This window comes from Hydra vulgaris, chromosome 11 (assembly GCF_038396675.1).
Source record: "Hydra vulgaris chromosome 11, alternate assembly HydraT2T_AEP".
In the NCBI taxonomy this organism is placed as follows: Eukaryota; Metazoa; Cnidaria; class Hydrozoa; order Anthoathecata; family Hydridae; genus Hydra; species Hydra vulgaris.
Genome location: NC_088930.1, coordinates 7395001 through 7412650, shown reverse-complemented (window position 1 = coordinate 7412650; position 17650 = coordinate 7395001). Strand labels below are relative to the sequence as shown.

The 17650-nt window shown below is 30.0% G+C and overlaps 1 protein-coding gene across 1 annotated transcript in view; it reads right to left on the bottom strand.

The window, feature by feature from the left end:
- Positions 1-9811: 9811 nt before the first annotated feature.
- Positions 9812-17650, bottom strand: part of LOC100204612 (protocadherin Fat 4) — an 89490-nt gene continuing 81651 nt past the window's right edge. Inside the window, exon 34 of the mRNA XM_065809958.1 lies at positions 9812-12031. Coding sequence (XP_065666030.1) covers positions 10049-12031 — 1983 coding nt within the window. The 3' untranslated portion in view covers positions 9812-10048. The remainder of the gene's footprint in view (positions 12032-17650) is intronic.

Below are 17650 nucleotides of genomic sequence, written 5' to 3'. Positions count from 1 at the left end.
TCGAAGTTGCCATGATAAAATGATGCATTATCTGACTTAGCAGAAAAGTTTTTTAAACAAGGAAAACCATTTCTAACTTTGGTCAAAACAACATCAGCTAGACAAAGCTATATCAACAAGCTATACCAACAAAGCTTTGCTGACATCTATAGACAACAGTGAAATAGACTTTTTTTTTCATTTGACCATTTTCATGGAAAATAAAACATCAACATGCAGTCATTCCTTTCTTTCCAAAATAAACCTTTAGGCTTTCACGGAATTTAGCTAGCAAAATTTTCAAACAAAAATCTTTCAGCCAAAACCCAGTTTCCTCATCAAGTTGCTCAAAAGCCATTATTTTGGCCATTTTTTGCTGTGCATCACAGATTTGATGCTTCATATAGGCTTCAACGTCTTCTGTAGCCACATTTAAATCATATAGAAGAACTTTATCTTTACTTTCTATAAGTAACTCGCGAAACTGGTTGATTGCTGAAATGAGGTTAGCACAGTCGATACATTGTTCATCGTCAGCAGTTATAATGGGTTGATTTAAGTCTGGATCTATATCTGAAAGGGCAAAAGAAGTAGAGTGACTATGCAGAGTGGAATTTTAACTATATCTGGAAGGATTATTACTCTTTAGATACATTTTACCCTTTTCAAGGAACTTAGTAATATTTTTATACTTCCACTTTTCAGAAATAGCAATCACAGTTTGAAACCCATCCATGTCAGCTGCCGTGATATCATCAAGACCAGCAATAGCTTTCCTTTGAGAAGGTTTTATTCCACAAAGAACTCTCCATAAAGAAGTATTTGACATAGGGAGATAATTAGTTTCTTGGCAAATTTTTTTATAAAATGTGATTGTATGGCTAAACTTCATCATTAAAATGGCATTAGCTACCTTTTATTCTCTCCATTTTCAAACTTTATTTTATTTACACCATAAGCTACATCTTGCAGCAAACCTCGACAAAACATAAGTTCTAAAAAATGTTCTATTTTATCCTGTGGCATTCGACATATGTTTACCTTTTCCTTTTTTGGTATGGAAAATCCTCTGCTTTCTTTTTGCAACTTGATATTTTTTGCAATCAAAGATTTTCATCAATATTTCTTTAGTGTACTTGTTATGGTAAATAACTGAAAGCAAAAGAACTTGTCCTAAAGAATCGCTTTCTTCAAACTTCTTAACTGTTACAACAAGGTCTTCTGGAACCAGTTTTGTTGAACCATCTTTATTCTCATTGTGTAACACTTGAGATATTAGTGGCTCTGATTGACCAGGCAAACATCGTCTCAAGCTGCATTTAAATTTTTTAAAATTTCTTCTTGTTTGGTTCCTGGGGTTATGTCATCTATTCGCTTTTGTTTTATATGAAAGGAGAGCGGACTTGCTCCAAATGCTTCACAAAAAGAGCTGGCTGCTTTTTTTGATTCTTCTAGTTTCATCTGAAATAACTGTTATATTTGGAACATATATTTCATCAGCAGGAAAGCAAGACTTTATTGGTGTTGTAGCTGGTTCTAACATGTCAATATTGTTATCTTTAGAAATACTTTCTAGGTGGCTGAAGCAAAATACGGCTCCAACAAGAAGTGGTGAGTTACTTTCATTATATGCAGCAAGAGTGTTCAAAGGAATGAATCTAATTTTTGGTGCTTTTTTACCGATTTGAAATTCATTTCTTGGGTATTGAAAAAGTTTTTTTTGGGTATTGTTTGGCTGCTTCCAGCCAATACCCAAAGAAAAACAATGGTACGCACATAATGAGTCATAGCATGAAAGATAAGCTTGTAATCGGCTTTTAATCAGGGTTTTTTCATTTCACTGGTTTGCCGGTGGTAGCTATAAAATAGTAATGTTACATTTTTCACCTATGGAGTAGGAAATTATGTTTCTTTTAATAAAAATGTATATAATATAATTATATTATTCATACCTTTAAAGCTTGTAAATGATTAGTTGTGTCAACAGTCAATTCATTAACTTGAAAAATTCCATCTTTGTTCCAACGATTAAAAGGACCACAAAAAGCCTTCTCTTTATTAAAAAACTTTATTCTTACTCTCTGGCATTTTATTAAAATTTTTAATTACAGTACCAATTATTAAGGCTGTAAAGTAGCCGTTGCTAAGCATATCTATACCGTTGCTAGGGTATTTTTTAGTTAAAAAAATTGGAAAAATAAAGCTACTTCTAGGGCTTCTGTAGGTTTTTTATCATCCGAGCACATGGATTTTCTTTCAGATATTGGAAGATGCATGTTTAAGGAAACTAAGTAACCTATACTGTTTATGGCAGACCTAAGGCCTCAGTTGTTATGGGTAATCTGTCAAAGCGCGTTGAACGTAAAAAGTGATTTTTGGCAGGATACTCTTTCCCAGGTCCTTGCAGGCACATGATGTTTGCTCCATTTAAATCAATTTATGTTTTAGTGTCTTTTAAAAACAACTAAGAAAACTACATGCAAGTATTGGCCTCAAGAGATATTAGAGCTCAAAGTTAGGGTAAAATTTTAAATTTTGTGGTTTCGGACCATGGTTTCTAGACAACCAAAAATGTAGCCATGTTGAATTTTTACTTTTACTGTAGAAATCTACCTAGCAAAAAAATTCAAAAGAAATGTTTCTGTCATATTCATGTTGCTAAAATTGCCCCTCAAAGTAGCAATTGCACTCAATGCGCAAAACTTTATCAAAATGGGATAAATCTTGGGACCCAATATCTCCGAAATAAATAGAAATTTTCAAAAAAAAGTTTACCAGTGACCTACTTTCATTGTCTTTTACAAAATATCTGAAAATGAGGACAATTTGAAGACATCACTTCCAGAATTTGCTTATTTTGCCTAGATTTTCAGACAATGGCTCTTAATATAAATGAGAAATAGGAGTGGTTCCAATATAGATCCCTGAGGAACCCCTCGTGTTATATTCTTATTGGTTGTTTAACCATCATTGTTAGAAATTTATTGCTTTTTATTTGACAAATAAATGTTAAACCACGCAATATTTAGATGTTTAGTCCAATAGTCTTCTAACTTGATTAATAAAGTATAATGATCGACAATGTTAAAGCCTTACTGATATCAATAAATAGACCTGATGTTATTTTCATCAAATGATTTAAAGAAATCATGAAAAGACAAACAGTTGCCTGATCAGTAAGGTGCCTCTTTTTGAATCCAATATGCTTTACTTTAAGAAAATTGTTTGCATCTAAAATACAACCTTTTATGCGCAATGTGTTCAAATAAAATTGAAAAGCATGGTAGTATGGAGATGGTATGTAATTGGTATAAAATTGAATGATGATGGTATAAATTGATGTAATTTGAAGATGGTATAAAATTGAAAAACATGGTAGTATGGAGTATGGTATGTAATTGGAGACATTAGTTTGATCACCTGATTTTAGTATAGGTGTTATATTTGCAACTTTAAGTTTGTCAGGAAAAATTCCTTGTTCTAAAGTGAGCCTAAATTTATGCAAAAGTGGGATTTTCTAAATTTATGCAAAAGCGGATTATAGTATAAATTTAATTACTACAATACTGCTTAAACCAGCAACTTTATTACACTTATTTGGTTTAAGTAGGTAAGCCAAATAAAGATTATGGAATATTTTTTTTTTAGGATTAATCTTTTCTAATTTGTTGGATATTTCATTGGGAGTGCTTCAAGGTACCATCCTTGGTCTCATTTTTAAGTATCTGTATAAATGATATAGTTTTATTTATTAAAGACACTGAACTGGGCAATTTTGTCGATGCAAATACTCATTATATTTGTAATTACAACATAGAGAAAGTTATTTTTTGTTTGCAAAATGAAGCAACTAATACCATTTCCTGGTATTAGCCTAAGTCTATGGTTGCCAACCCAGATAAATTTCAATTTCTCTTATTCGGTTTAAAAAAACACAAAAAACCCCTTAAAAAAGGTAACACTAGAGTTTTTGTCACCGAAAAGATTTGGGGAACACATTAAATATTTATGCAGTAAAACAAATGGTAAATGTTTTGCTTTGTCACAAAACTTTTGAACTAAAATGAATGTATATAAAATAAATATATTTTAAAAAAGTTGTTTGGTATAGTCAAATTTTATTGACAAATAAATACTATTTTAACATTATTTGTGCTAATTTATGAACTAATTTTATTTAAAGTAATCAATATTCTCATTTGGTACATCTTACCATATATATATATATATATATATATATATATATATATATATATATATATATATATATATATATATATATATATATATATATATATATATATATATATATATATATATATATATATATATATATATATATATATATATATATATATATATATATATATATATATATATATATATATATATATATATATATATATATATATTTTTTAATTGTTGTTTAGGTATCCCAAGAAAACCTAACGGCCTTGTCAGAGAGCACCGTGGAATTGCATTTAACCAATAAGTTCACGCGTCCTTCCTTACCATGACCCGAAAATATGATCAAAGCTCGTTTCTAACCTTGATCTCCTGCTTCTTAAGCTAGCGCTCTAAGCACTGCGCCATGGCCGCATTATTTAGTGGTTTGATTTAAAAAAAATTATTGACCACAGTTAGTTAACTGTAGACTTAACATTCAGTGCTCATTATTTTTAATATTGTTGGGATTTTCTTTCTTTAAATATGATGGGCAACATAATAAATATTGGTAAATGAAAAATGCTTTGAAAATTTTAAATAATATTGGTAATAAAAAATCCTTTAACCTCTATAGAATCTTTTTTTGAACTATTTCATCTATATTTTACAAATCAATACTTAATGTTAATGGCTTTTACTGATAGATGTAGCAATTATTTTGATATTTTAATACAAATATAAGCTAATATAGATGAGATACGATGACAACTCTGACAGGGAACAGCTTAATCAGAGATTTTTGATTTTTTAGAAACGCAATATAAAGTGAGTCATTGTGATACTAATTTTTAGTTTGTTTTTTTTGTTCTTTTTGTTACATTTTAAATAATCATTTCGTTACAATATTTAAAATACAAATATATGATAATAAAAAGTATATATATAATGATCGTTATTAAAAAATAAAAGAACGCGGGGAATCGTAGAAGGCCATACGGTTTTTTCGCCGAGTACCGCTAAGAAATGTTCGTGTTAAAATTTAGCGATGTTTACAATATAAAAAATAAGTTAACGAAGTAATAAACAACAAAATATTCCGTTATAAATACAAGATGCGTTATATCTTTTATATATGTAGATTACAGTTGTTACTGATGCCTATCAATTTTTATAAATTCATGGAAAAATAGAGGGTGAAAAGGAAGATCAATTAAAATTTCAGAATTATATTTTTAAATCTTCAACCTCTAAAAGTGAGTTCTTTAAGCTTTTGCTTTAAAGAAAAGTTGTTACTTTGATGAATAAAATTCTCAGTAAAATGTTTTAAAACTATTTTATTCTATAAGAATGGTCTGCGTTGATCAATACAAAATTTAAAAGGATTTGTTTAAAAAATGGACTTCTTAATAAAATTATCATTGCGTAAAATGTATTTATTTTTATCTTTTAATGAATAATACAAACTATGGAAAGAAATCGGAGATGAATTGGTTTTACATTTAGCTATAAAACCAAGGAGTTATCATAGACTGTGAGAAGTTAAAGGAGTGAGAACTTAAAATACGTCATTTTTCAAGGAACAGTTTTTGTAGTAAAATAATTTTCTATTAAACACTGCGTAATTATCATAATTAAAGTTAACCAATCACATTCCACGTTTAACAAAAATTATTCAATGATATCGTTTCAAAACATTATAAACGATTGCAAATAAAAGATGGAAGTTTAAGAAATTCGTAAACAATATTTAGAGTTTATTGTTATTCCATGCCTTATATAAGGTTACTTTCTATATATATATGTTTGTGTGCCACAAAATTTGAAATCAATTATTGAAAGCTTTTTTCTCAACCAATTTTGCTCAATTTTTGCACACTTAATCATTTTCGATGACAATACAAGGAAATGGAAAAATTTGACCAAAAAAAGTTAATTAAGTTAACAAAAATTTAATTTGTATTTCCCCATAAGAACACTGAATTAATAAAAAAAAAAATTTAAAAACGTAACAGTAATTTTTCCTTCTACAAAAGATAGCAAAAAAAGAATTTCTAGGCCCAATAGAATTCTGCTTGCATAAAGCATGGATTTGAAAAAATAATTTTTTTTTGATTTACTAGTTTTTTTGTTGCGCTTTTGAACGACTAATAATAAATTTCTAGATTAGAATTTAACTAATAAATGTCTAAATAAGAATTTGGTAGTATTTTTGCCGGATTTACAAAAAGAAGTTTTATATTTCTATATTTGCTTTTAAATCCGTCAAAAAAACTCCAACACAAAATAAAATCCGACAAAACTACTACAACACAAAATAAAATCCTGGAGGGATTTAATAAGTTCCCGGCCGAAATAACAGTTTTAAAGAACGTAACTAACCTATAGCTAAACAGGCAAGCAAAAAATAAGGTTCAATTAGGTAGTAGAGATTAAGCTAGAGAGTCTAAAACTTTGATATTTATACCTATAATTGAGGTAAGCAAGAAACAATTACTTCGCCTTAATCGTGATTTTTGTTTTAATTCTTTTATTAATCCATTTCGATTACAACTTTCAAAGCTTATTGATTACGTTTTAAAATTTTCCATTTTTCTTGCAAAAGCGCCATTTTGACTTGCTTCTGGAATAATTATACTACAAAGACTGTAACGCGATTTTAATTTATTTTCGGCTTTGTTCTCCCTCCAGCTAAGCTATTATACCTCCTTGATAAAACAATGAGTATTAAAAATATTAGGCTCATATATATTAAAAACTTTCATTTTAAATAATAGAGGCTTTGCATAAGTATATCGGTGTTTAAAATATATAAGACGTGCTACATGCTTCTGCTGATAATAAAGAGATTTAAGTTTATTTTTATTTGTACTAGCCCAAGCAATGTTTGCATAGTTTATGTGACAATTAATAAATGAGTGATATAATTGTACTAAAGGACGTTAATTTAAAACATTTCTTGCTTTCTACAATTTTCCCATATAGAGTTTTTAAAATTTTACTTGATAAATTTTTAATGTGATTTTTCCATGTAAGATTTCATCTTACAAAAACCTAGAAAGTTGGTTACTGCTTTTTTAATTTATATATTATCAATAACAAGTTGAGGCAGGTTAATTGGCAGTTTATGTTTTTTGATAAAAGGATGAAAAAGAACCCATTTAGTTTTATCAATATCAAGAGATACTTTGTTAGTCTTAAACCAGTCAGATATTTTAATTAACTCGATGTTCACGTAATGCTTTGTGACACGTAAATGCTTTTGTGTGACATAAATAAATTAGTGTCATCAGCAAACATAATTGTTATTAAATTCAAGGTTTTGTATAGATCATTAATATATATAAGGATAAGAAGAGGTCTAATATGGATTGAGGAACTTCATTCATATTCCTTGAGGAACTCCACATGTAATATTTAATAAATTTGACGAAAATGTTTCATCGGCGTAAACAAATTGTTTACGATTAGTCAAATAACTTTTCAAATATTTTAAAACATTCCCTGTCATATATTTAATTATTATATATATAATATTTTAATTTTTTAGCAAGAATTTTATGATCAATTGTATCAAACGCTTTCGCTAAATCATTAAATATTTCCAATTTGAATTTAGAATTGTTAAATGAGTCTGATATACTGAATACGCTGAATAATAATCCTGTACGCTGAATAATAGCATGCTCTGTTAATTTTAATTATTTTTAGTTACAATATCTTACTATCACCACACTTCCTCAGTCATAAAAGCTGCAAAAGTTTGGATAGCTTTTGCAGCTTTTATGACTGAGGAAGTGTGGTGATAGTAAGATATTGTAACTAACAATTATGTTTGCTGATGACACTAATTTATTTATGTCACACAAAAGTATCTAAGTATCACAAAGCATTACGTGAACATCGAGTTAATCAAAATATCTGACTAGTTTAAGACTACCAAATTATCCTCTTATCAAAAAACTTTAATTGTACAAAATGCACCTGCTATTATTTTCTGCAAATTTCATCATTTAAGAATTTGTTGAGACGGCGTCTCAATAAAATTTATCGAGATAGTAAAATAAAAATACACTTCTTGGGCAGATGTTAACTGCATCTAGCTACTGTCTTGTAGAAGGTTTTCTAGGCAAAATCTTTAAAGGTAAGCAAAGTAATTTTTCTAACCAGCCTCGAACCCCGTCTTTATCTATTAGACTGGCGTATGGAATTCATGCAGGTATGGAAGCTTTTATTTCATCTCGTCGGTTCCAAGTCAAGACTCATTTTATTCCAAGGTTTTCACCTTTTTGTGCAGCTGCTATATATTTTCACCTTCTTGTGCAGAGGCTAACCGTAATCATCTTTTTTCCATCTTTTTGTATCAATCGTAATCATTTCTTTCATCATCAAAAGAACAAATCTACCTATCTTACTACCTATCTCTTATTCGTGAAACTGATCTTATTACCTCTCTCAAGGAGAAGGGAGAACTATATGCAAAGAACATTTTTTCAAATTCAACTCTTGTATATTACGGCCATTCTCTTCCTTCCATTCCAATTAAACAGGTTAACCCATTATTAGACATTCAAATTACTCCAGCTTCCGTTGCTAAAGTCATATCTCAATTAAACTCTTCTCGGCTTGTGGTCCAGGCAACATTCCTGTCATATACTTACAAATTTGCTCTCCAAAATTCTCTTTAGTTCCTTCTAACCAATTTAACTATTGACTGAGTCTTATTTTCCTACCTGCTGGAAAATGACATCTGTTGTTCTAATTTTCAAAAACCCCGGAGAACTTTCCTAGCCCGCCAATTATCGTCCGATCAGGTTTTTTTTCTGTTACTAGCAAGGTATTTGAGCCTTTTATAAATAAATTTCTCACATCCTATTATTTTTCAAAAAACTTACTGTCTGAAAATCAATATGGTTTTCAATACACTTACTCTACGACTGACTTAATAACTGCCGTGACTAAAAGATTTTATCGTGAATTAGATTGAAGCGAAGAGGCTAGGGCTTTTGCTCTTGACATACCTAAGGCTTTCGACAAAGTTTGGCATGCTGGTCTTCTCCTTAAGCTTGCTTCATATAGTGTATGCTTTATTAAAATACTCCTCGAAGGTCAACACTTTTCTTCATTTTCTTATTCCTGTCTCCATTTTCTACCTCTACAAACCTCTTATTTGTCCCTGTATGGAATACTATTGTCATATTTGGAATAGTTCTTCTAATGATGCTCTTTCTTTTCTAGACAAGGTCCAAAATCACATTGTAAACTTAGTTGAACCCGCTCTATCTGCTAAGCTTGAGTCCCTTTCCTATCGTCCCAAAGTTGTATCTCTTTATCTTATCCTTTACTCTTTATCCATTTATTATCTCTAGTTCAATCAACTAAAATTCATTCTCGCTTGACTCGTCATTCGGCAAAGCCTCATTCGTTTACTGTATCTGTCCCTGCATGGTCTAAAAACTTTTATTCGTCTAGCTTTTTTCCCCGCACTTCAACCCTTTCGAACTCTCTCCTATCTTCATCTTTTCCTGACTCATAAAACCTACAACTTTTCAAGCCTTCTACCAACCGTTTCCTTGCTCTATAACTCTATTCTTTATTATCTAGGAAATTCTAACTTAATAGTGGTTGCAGACTTGTTGGGATTGAATCAAAATAAAAAAAATAAAAATTATTAGTTTATAAATGTAACATTTTTATTACGTATATTTTAGTATTAAAAAACATAACATTTTATATAAAAATCAGTAATAATGAGTTGTAATTTGAAAAAAATTACTTTATGTTTATAGTAATTTGCAGTTAAAAAAACTAACCATAATTATTTTTTTTTTTTTTTGTTACATAAACTAATAATTTGAATCGTTTTAGAGTAAATTTAATAAAGATTTTAAAACGCGAAATACTGTTAATTTATCTGTTTATCTTTATAAATGTTATGATGAAAGAGTGGATTGTCAAACATTTTTTTGACTGTTTTATGCTGTTTCGAAAATATTTGGTCTGGTTCAAGCAAATCATATAATCCTGGTGTTATTGTTTTATTTCTTTGCAGCTCCTCCTCGTCCACACCGTACATGGGATTAAACTGCCCGTCCATTAGGTCCACATCAGTTAAATGTATTGAGTTTGATCGTGAAGCCATGGTAAATGTGTTGGTTCTCGTTTTCTTTGAGTTTTTATAAACGTTATAATCTTTATTCTTATTGCAAGGCTTATATTTTTTAAACAAAAAGACAATTATGAGAAGAACTCCACATAAAATACAGACTAAAATAATAAGCTTTAAGTTCACTTCTCTACTTCTTTTTGATTTTCCCCATTCTGGTTTTACTACCGAATTCTGTGCAAGAAATTCATTGACATATCTACAAATTTTACATCCAAACATTTTATTCATTTGAGTGCACTCAACATATAATTCTTCGCAAGTTTTATTAATAGAATATAGCAAAATGTTTTCAGCAAGAACTTCATTTTGCACAACGGCAAAAAATCGCACAAGTGTTTTTTGTTGATTTTCTACCACTTTTGATGTTACATTTTCAGATATGTAAAAATTATTGGTTTCGGCGGCTTTTATTGATTCGTAGTTAAGTATAAATACGTCGTTTATTTTGTACTCAACATATTCATCGTAAACTGTTGACTCTAGCCAGGGACTTGGAACTGTAACTTTTTCAAGTAAAAAGTTCTCAAAACGCAGCTTCCATAAGGAAACTGCTGTGTCAGGAGACAATACGGCAAATTTGTCTTCAATAAAAAGTGATAAAATTCTATTCTTTGGAACGCATCTAAAGGTCATTTCTAATATTTTTGAAATTGGATTCGGCACACACTCAAAGTTTTCAGAACATTTATCAAGCGTGCAAAACTTTGAATAACGCTGACAACTCGTTCCATAATAGTCCAGTGGACAAGTACACAAAAAACCGTCAACTTGATCCGTACAATTTCCTTTATAACAAGGATTTTGTTCGCATTCGTTAATTTCCTGTTCACAATTATTTCCTTTGTATCCAGGGGCACAATGACACGAATAATTATTAAATTTATCCTCACAGATGGAATTGTGAAGACATGGTTTCGGAGCGCAGTCATCAATATCGATTGAACAATCAAAACCAGTGAAACCTGTCTTGCATTCGCATGAGTAATTCATATGAAGATCAGTACATATACCACCGTTAAAACAGGGTGAACATTTTAGTGCATTATTTTTTAAGCAAGCGTTTTTGCTACTAACAAGACATTTTTGACAACTTGGTTTGCAATCATCAATTTGTTGACACACACCCAAATTCATTTCAAATCCGGGGAGACATAAACATTCTCCGGTTGTTTTATTTTTTCTCGCACATTCAGAGTTCGATGTACAGTGCATCAAACCGCTAATACAAGGGTCTGATCGAAGAACAATGAGTCGTATATATCCAACAGTAGAAAGAGGTGGAATTCCATTGTCGCCAACTTCGACAGAAATAGTAAAATCACTAATATCGTTAACATTCAGCTCCTTTACTAACACAAGATCAGAAGAATAATTGTTGTAATATGAAATGAGAAAATAATTTTTGTAAGTTAAAAGTGAAAACGTAAGCATTTGCACGGGGCCTTCTGGGTTATCAGCCAAAAGCAAACCAATTCGCGACCCAATTGTGCTGTTTTCTGCAATAAAATGAATATCTGAAATCAAATTATTAACAATATATTTGATGTTAGAAGGAGGTTCGTTCACATCTTGAGCAATTATTTCTAAAGTTCCGTTGTATACAATTGGTTGGTTTGTTGTATCTGAAACCTGTATATTTACTATCACTCGAGAGAATTCTGACGATTCAAAATCAAACATGCTTAGATTCTTTACAACCAAAATATTACCGTTATCAATCTAAAAGAAAATAATTAAAAAAAAAAAAAATACACTCTAAAAACGACGTTTAGATTTTAAACACTAAATGAACGAAAACGCTGTAATTGTGTTTAATTTTTAGTTTTTTTTTCTTAATTTGTGTGTTTATTTTCTAAACGTGTTTATATTTAAACATAAACTTGTTAAAAAATAATTTGTAACTAAACTTGTGTTTAGAAACTAAACATGTTTCTAAATAATTAAGTGATGCAAAATATTTTTGTAACAGATAATTTCGCCTGCGCGTGTATTTTTTACGGCGGGTAAACTATTTTTTTAATACATTTCTATGATATATCAGACATATGCATATGTTTGATATATATATCAAACATATGCATATATATGTGTGAAATATCATAGAAATATAATATATTATAGAGATTATAAGAGATATATGTCTTGAATTTTGTTTAGCTAAATTAATATTTTTTTATATTGGTTAATTTAATTTTGTATATCATAGATGGATATAGATAAAACTATATTGTAATGTTGTTGGGTGTAGTGCTTTGTTTAAAATTTTTTTTTCTTTTAAAAGTCACTCCGAAAGAAATCATGCTTCAGTGCTTGAGATGGAAAAAATTGATATTGAATGTTTCTGCTCTCCAAAATTTATTGAAAATGATTGTGAAGATAAACTATTGGACGAAAGAAAATTTGATGGTATCATGTTGCTTAATTTAAAATGTCGTCACAGGTTGACACCATCAGCCCTCAATGACATTGTAAAAATTGGTATTTATGACTCAGAAAAAGAACCTCTTGGATATTTTGTGTCTTTTATAAACCAACAAATGCTTTTAAAATTGCCAGAAATGGAATGTATATTTGAAAAATAACAGAAAGTTACATTAAGGAGTTACTATGACTGATGTTATATTAATACTATAGTGTGGTATTAATACTTGTATGGCAACATATTCTGAGCATGTTAAGTCAGCACTAGAAGATGGTAACATTCAACCACATTACAATCGAATGATTGAAGAAGCTGCATACTATATAAATAAATTTTTTTGCAAAAGAACTATAAAATGTTTATCCTTGTATTGGGTTTCCATGAGAACAGCCATGGGTAAACTGTTTAACATATACTTTTTCTGGTATGCTTACATTCTAACTTTAGATAAAAATTGAATGTGACACAATTTATAAATTTGAAGATGCCGAAGTAGCATTTGCTGAATTGATGAGTAAACTACTTCCAATAATGTTTTCAGTAAGTCAATCAAAAGTATAAAGATTTTGTGTACAACAGGGGCGTCGCCTTATAGGGGGTAGGGGGGGAGGTAGTCTCCCCCTTCCAGAATCTAGAAAAGAGAAAAGTTGGGAATTTCCTTGCCACGAGTTGGGACAGTTGGGAAATCGGTGATAAAATCTAAAAAATATTTTCTAGTTAAATAAAATTAAAATGTTTGCGAAAATCCATCAAAGATCTAATTTTTTTTTGACTAAAAACAGTTATTCATTTTTTTTTCATACTTTCTACTTTGAAGCAAGAATATTTATTTCCATGAATTGATTTTAACACTTCTGTCTTTGTATAAAAGATATGATAGCATTTAAAATGATATGATTCATTTTTTATTATAATAATTTTATATAAAGCTTCTTATCAGAAAGTATAATAAAATAAATGCTAAACTCTGATATGAACGTTTTGCGCCTGTTATTACTTCCAATTATCAGTATACTAAAGTAGGATCAGAATTAGGTTTGTAGGAGTAATAGGCCTAATAAGAATATATAATAGGATTATTAGTCTTATTCTATTATTATAAGACTCTTATATCTTATCACATTTATTAAGAGTGGTAACTTTTATAAACCTTAAATCATTTAAAAATTACGGTAAATTATAGTATCTACGTTTGTTTTCATGACCGAGATGAAAAGGATGACACGAATATTATTAACTTGGATACTACTGAAGTAAGCAGTGAAACAACAAATTGGACTTCGCTCATGGGGAATTAAGGTGTTTTAATAAGTAATCTTAAAGATTGTAATGACATTTAGAAAAAATATTGTAAAGAAGAATTAGTAAATGAAAAATTCGCTGCAATTGAAATTGTGAATGCAGCAAGTTCTGTGGTGGAAATGTCAAAAAATGTTTTGAAAATGGGAAACGCTTTTATAAAAAAACTCGATACCAAAGCTCAAAATATTATAATTGACAAATCAGATTCATCAGCATTGATAAGCCATGACCCAGGTTTACGTCCACATACAATCACGGATAAGCAAAAATTGTATTTAATCCAGTTAGGGCCACACCAATCAAAACTTGCTAGTTTCCCAAGTGACGGTAAAAATAGATTTAATCCCCAGTGGTACAAAGAGTTTGAACATTTAGAATACAGCACCCAGAAGGATGTCACATTTTGTTTTATCTGCCGCCTTTTCCCCAAGGGTGTTGGAAAGAAGGGAAATAACTGAAGATGCTTGGATAAATGTTGGGGTGAGATTTTGATCCAAGATGAAAAGCTATGGGAAAGACAAACTTGGAAAGCTTCAGGCGAACTTTACCTCTCAAGCACATAAAGTTGCATTAAGTGAATATTGTCACTTTCTTATGAAAAAAGGGCATATAGATCACCTTATTGATAAATCCAATAGACTGCACCTCTATTTCTTGCTCTAATAGAAGAGCAAGAAATAGAGGTGCAGAACAGAAAAACTGTCGAAGTTCTTATCGATACATGCAAGACTTTGGGAAGCCAATGGCTAGCGTTTAGAGAATCGGACAGTGCTAATCAAGGTAACTTTGTTGCAGTTGTTAATCTTATCTCTCGCCACAATCCCACACTAAAAGCCTGGATTGAAGATAGAGCCCTTCGTCCATATAGAGTTACATACACGAGTCCATCGTCTCAAAATGAGATGATTAGTTTAATTGCAACTGAATTAAAGAGTAAGATCATTGATGAAATTAACAGCTCCAATTTTTTTTCGTGATGGCCGACACTACTCCCGATATGTCACATAAGGACATAATGAGTATAGCTGTGAGAACAGTGAAAACGGTGAGATTCGGGAAAGGCATTTGAAATCCGTTGAATGCACTGATAAGACTGAAAAAGGGATGGCTGAGCTAATTTTATCTTCTTTACATAAAGAAGGTATTGACACATCAAAGATGGTTTTTCAGTCGTATGACTACGCGAGTTCAATGTCTGGACAATGTAAAGGAGTACAAAAGTATATAACAGAAGAAGTTGGCCATAATGTACCTTACATACCTTGTCAAGACCACAGAACAAACACTGCTCTTGAACATGCCTGCATGTACAAGAGCAGTGTTTAATGTCCTCGAACAGTTGCATGTTTTCTTCACATCAAGCACAAAAAGATTTAGTCATTTAAAAGAAAAACTTGAAGACATTGACATTGCAATACAGCTTGTAAACCTGTCTAGAACAAGATGGACCGCACGAGCAAAATCTGTTAAGGCTTTAAATCAGTGTTTGGAGAAGGTTATTGATCTTCTTCAGAGCATCTCAAATAATAAGATTTTTGATACCAACACGAGAACTAAGGCAATAGGACTTCTGAAAAAAGTAACAACTTTTGATTTCATTATTACTCTTTTCTTCATGAAGAATATCATTGAGAAGATAAAAATATTAACAGAAATCTTAGAAAGTCCAAACTTCAATGTCATTGACAGTATTAACGTAATTGAAAGTACTGCCAAGAACATACAAAATATCAGTAACGATGCAGATGCTATGAATAATTTGATTGAAAGTGCAGTAATATTTTCTAGGAAATTACACATTGATGCAGAAAACTATTACGAACGACACCATAGATTAATAACAATAGAAATGAAAGCTTTTTACCGGAAAGAATTCAAAGAGGTTATTGACTCTCTAGCCATGGGTTTAACCGAAAACTCGGCAGCATTAAAGGAAATATTTGCCCCTATCACTAAAATTTATAGTTTTCCATTAAATAAGGATAATTTCAGTATTGAAAACTTAACAAAAGCAAGCAAACTTTTTTCTCCTGGATATAAGGATCATATTCCAGACGTTCATGTGCTGAAAGGCCAGATGGAAATTTTGATAGATATCTGTTTAGAAAAAGGTGATGAAGATTTTAAGTCATCAAGAACACCAGCCAAGACGCTGCAAGTCATTTTGTACCATGTTGTGAAGTTAAAGGATATACTGAAACAAGCCCATAAACTATGCATTTTTGTAATCACAGCTGCTTATGGTGTAGCATCAAATCAGCGTTCTTTCAGTCAACTCAAGATTGTAAAATCACATCTGAGAACAACAATGAGTGACGATGGATAGTCTCATGCTACTGAATCTTGTTAAACGATGGGTTCAGTTGAAGAAACGTCATATTAAAATCAAGCAGTAGACAAAAAATGATAGACTGATGATAAAATATTGTGCGTATAAGTTTTGTAATAAAATAATATTTTCCATATTACTTTGTACTAACTCATTTCCGTTAAATTTTAAACTGCTATATATGCTGCCAGAATGGTTTGTAAAGTTTATTGGATTTGTAAATTGTAACATTTTTTTGGACTAATACAATTTCACTATGAATGGGTTAAACTTTTAGACATTTTTTGAATTGAATATTTTGTATATATGTAAAGGAAGCTATGTTTTGTTAATAGTTAATAAATACTGATAATTGGCAATTCATGAGAGTGAGTGCAGTGTAGTATAAAAATCAGTAGATTTTGTAAATAGGACAGAAATTATTTTCTTGAATTCTTGAATTATAAAAAACATTTGTGAAAACTATGTTAAGCAGTTGGGAAAAACAAGTTCTCTTTACCTTCCTTACCAAAATTTAAATTTTCTATTCAAAAAATATATACAATATATCATAATATAGTAAAAATAATATATTGTATTTACTAATGATAAATCTTGTTTTAAATTCGTATTTCTACTTTTAGGCAGACAAAGTAAAACTAAGTTCGCCCAGGTTGTGTCCACCTTATATTGTGATTGTTGAAGGAACCAAAAACAAAAGTCACGGATTTATTTTGCAAAAAACGCGTTGAGAAAAGTGTTTAGAAAAGCGTTTAGATTTTAAGCTCATATAACCTTAACCTAAACACTTCTTCTCTAACATGTTTTAAAACTCGATACATCAAAAAAGTGCTTAAAAGTTAAACGCAGTTTTTAGAGTGTACCTTGCGAAAAAATGTTTTCATTAAAATAAATATATAATAATTCTAAAAAAAATGGTTAGAAAATAAATTGTCAATGAAAACATTTTTAAAAAGGAATTTTTTAGTTTAAAAGTTGCTTTTTTAAAGATTTTTAGTTTAACAGTTAACAATTGAAAATAGTTTGTTATTTTATTCTTTATTTACCTTATTTTTTTACTTAAATTAATTCATGTAGTTTCCTTATTTTCATCTTTAAAATACTTACACAATGCAAGAAACTTAGGCGTTAAGAACTCATAATACAAGCCAAAAAATTTACTTAAAATAAAATATGAGCATCATCCATGTGTTTGGTTTTAGGGATGAGAAATTATTTTATAAAATATCTAATAGTTCATCATCATTTTTATTTAGAGATGCAAAATGTTAATGACAATTTTCTG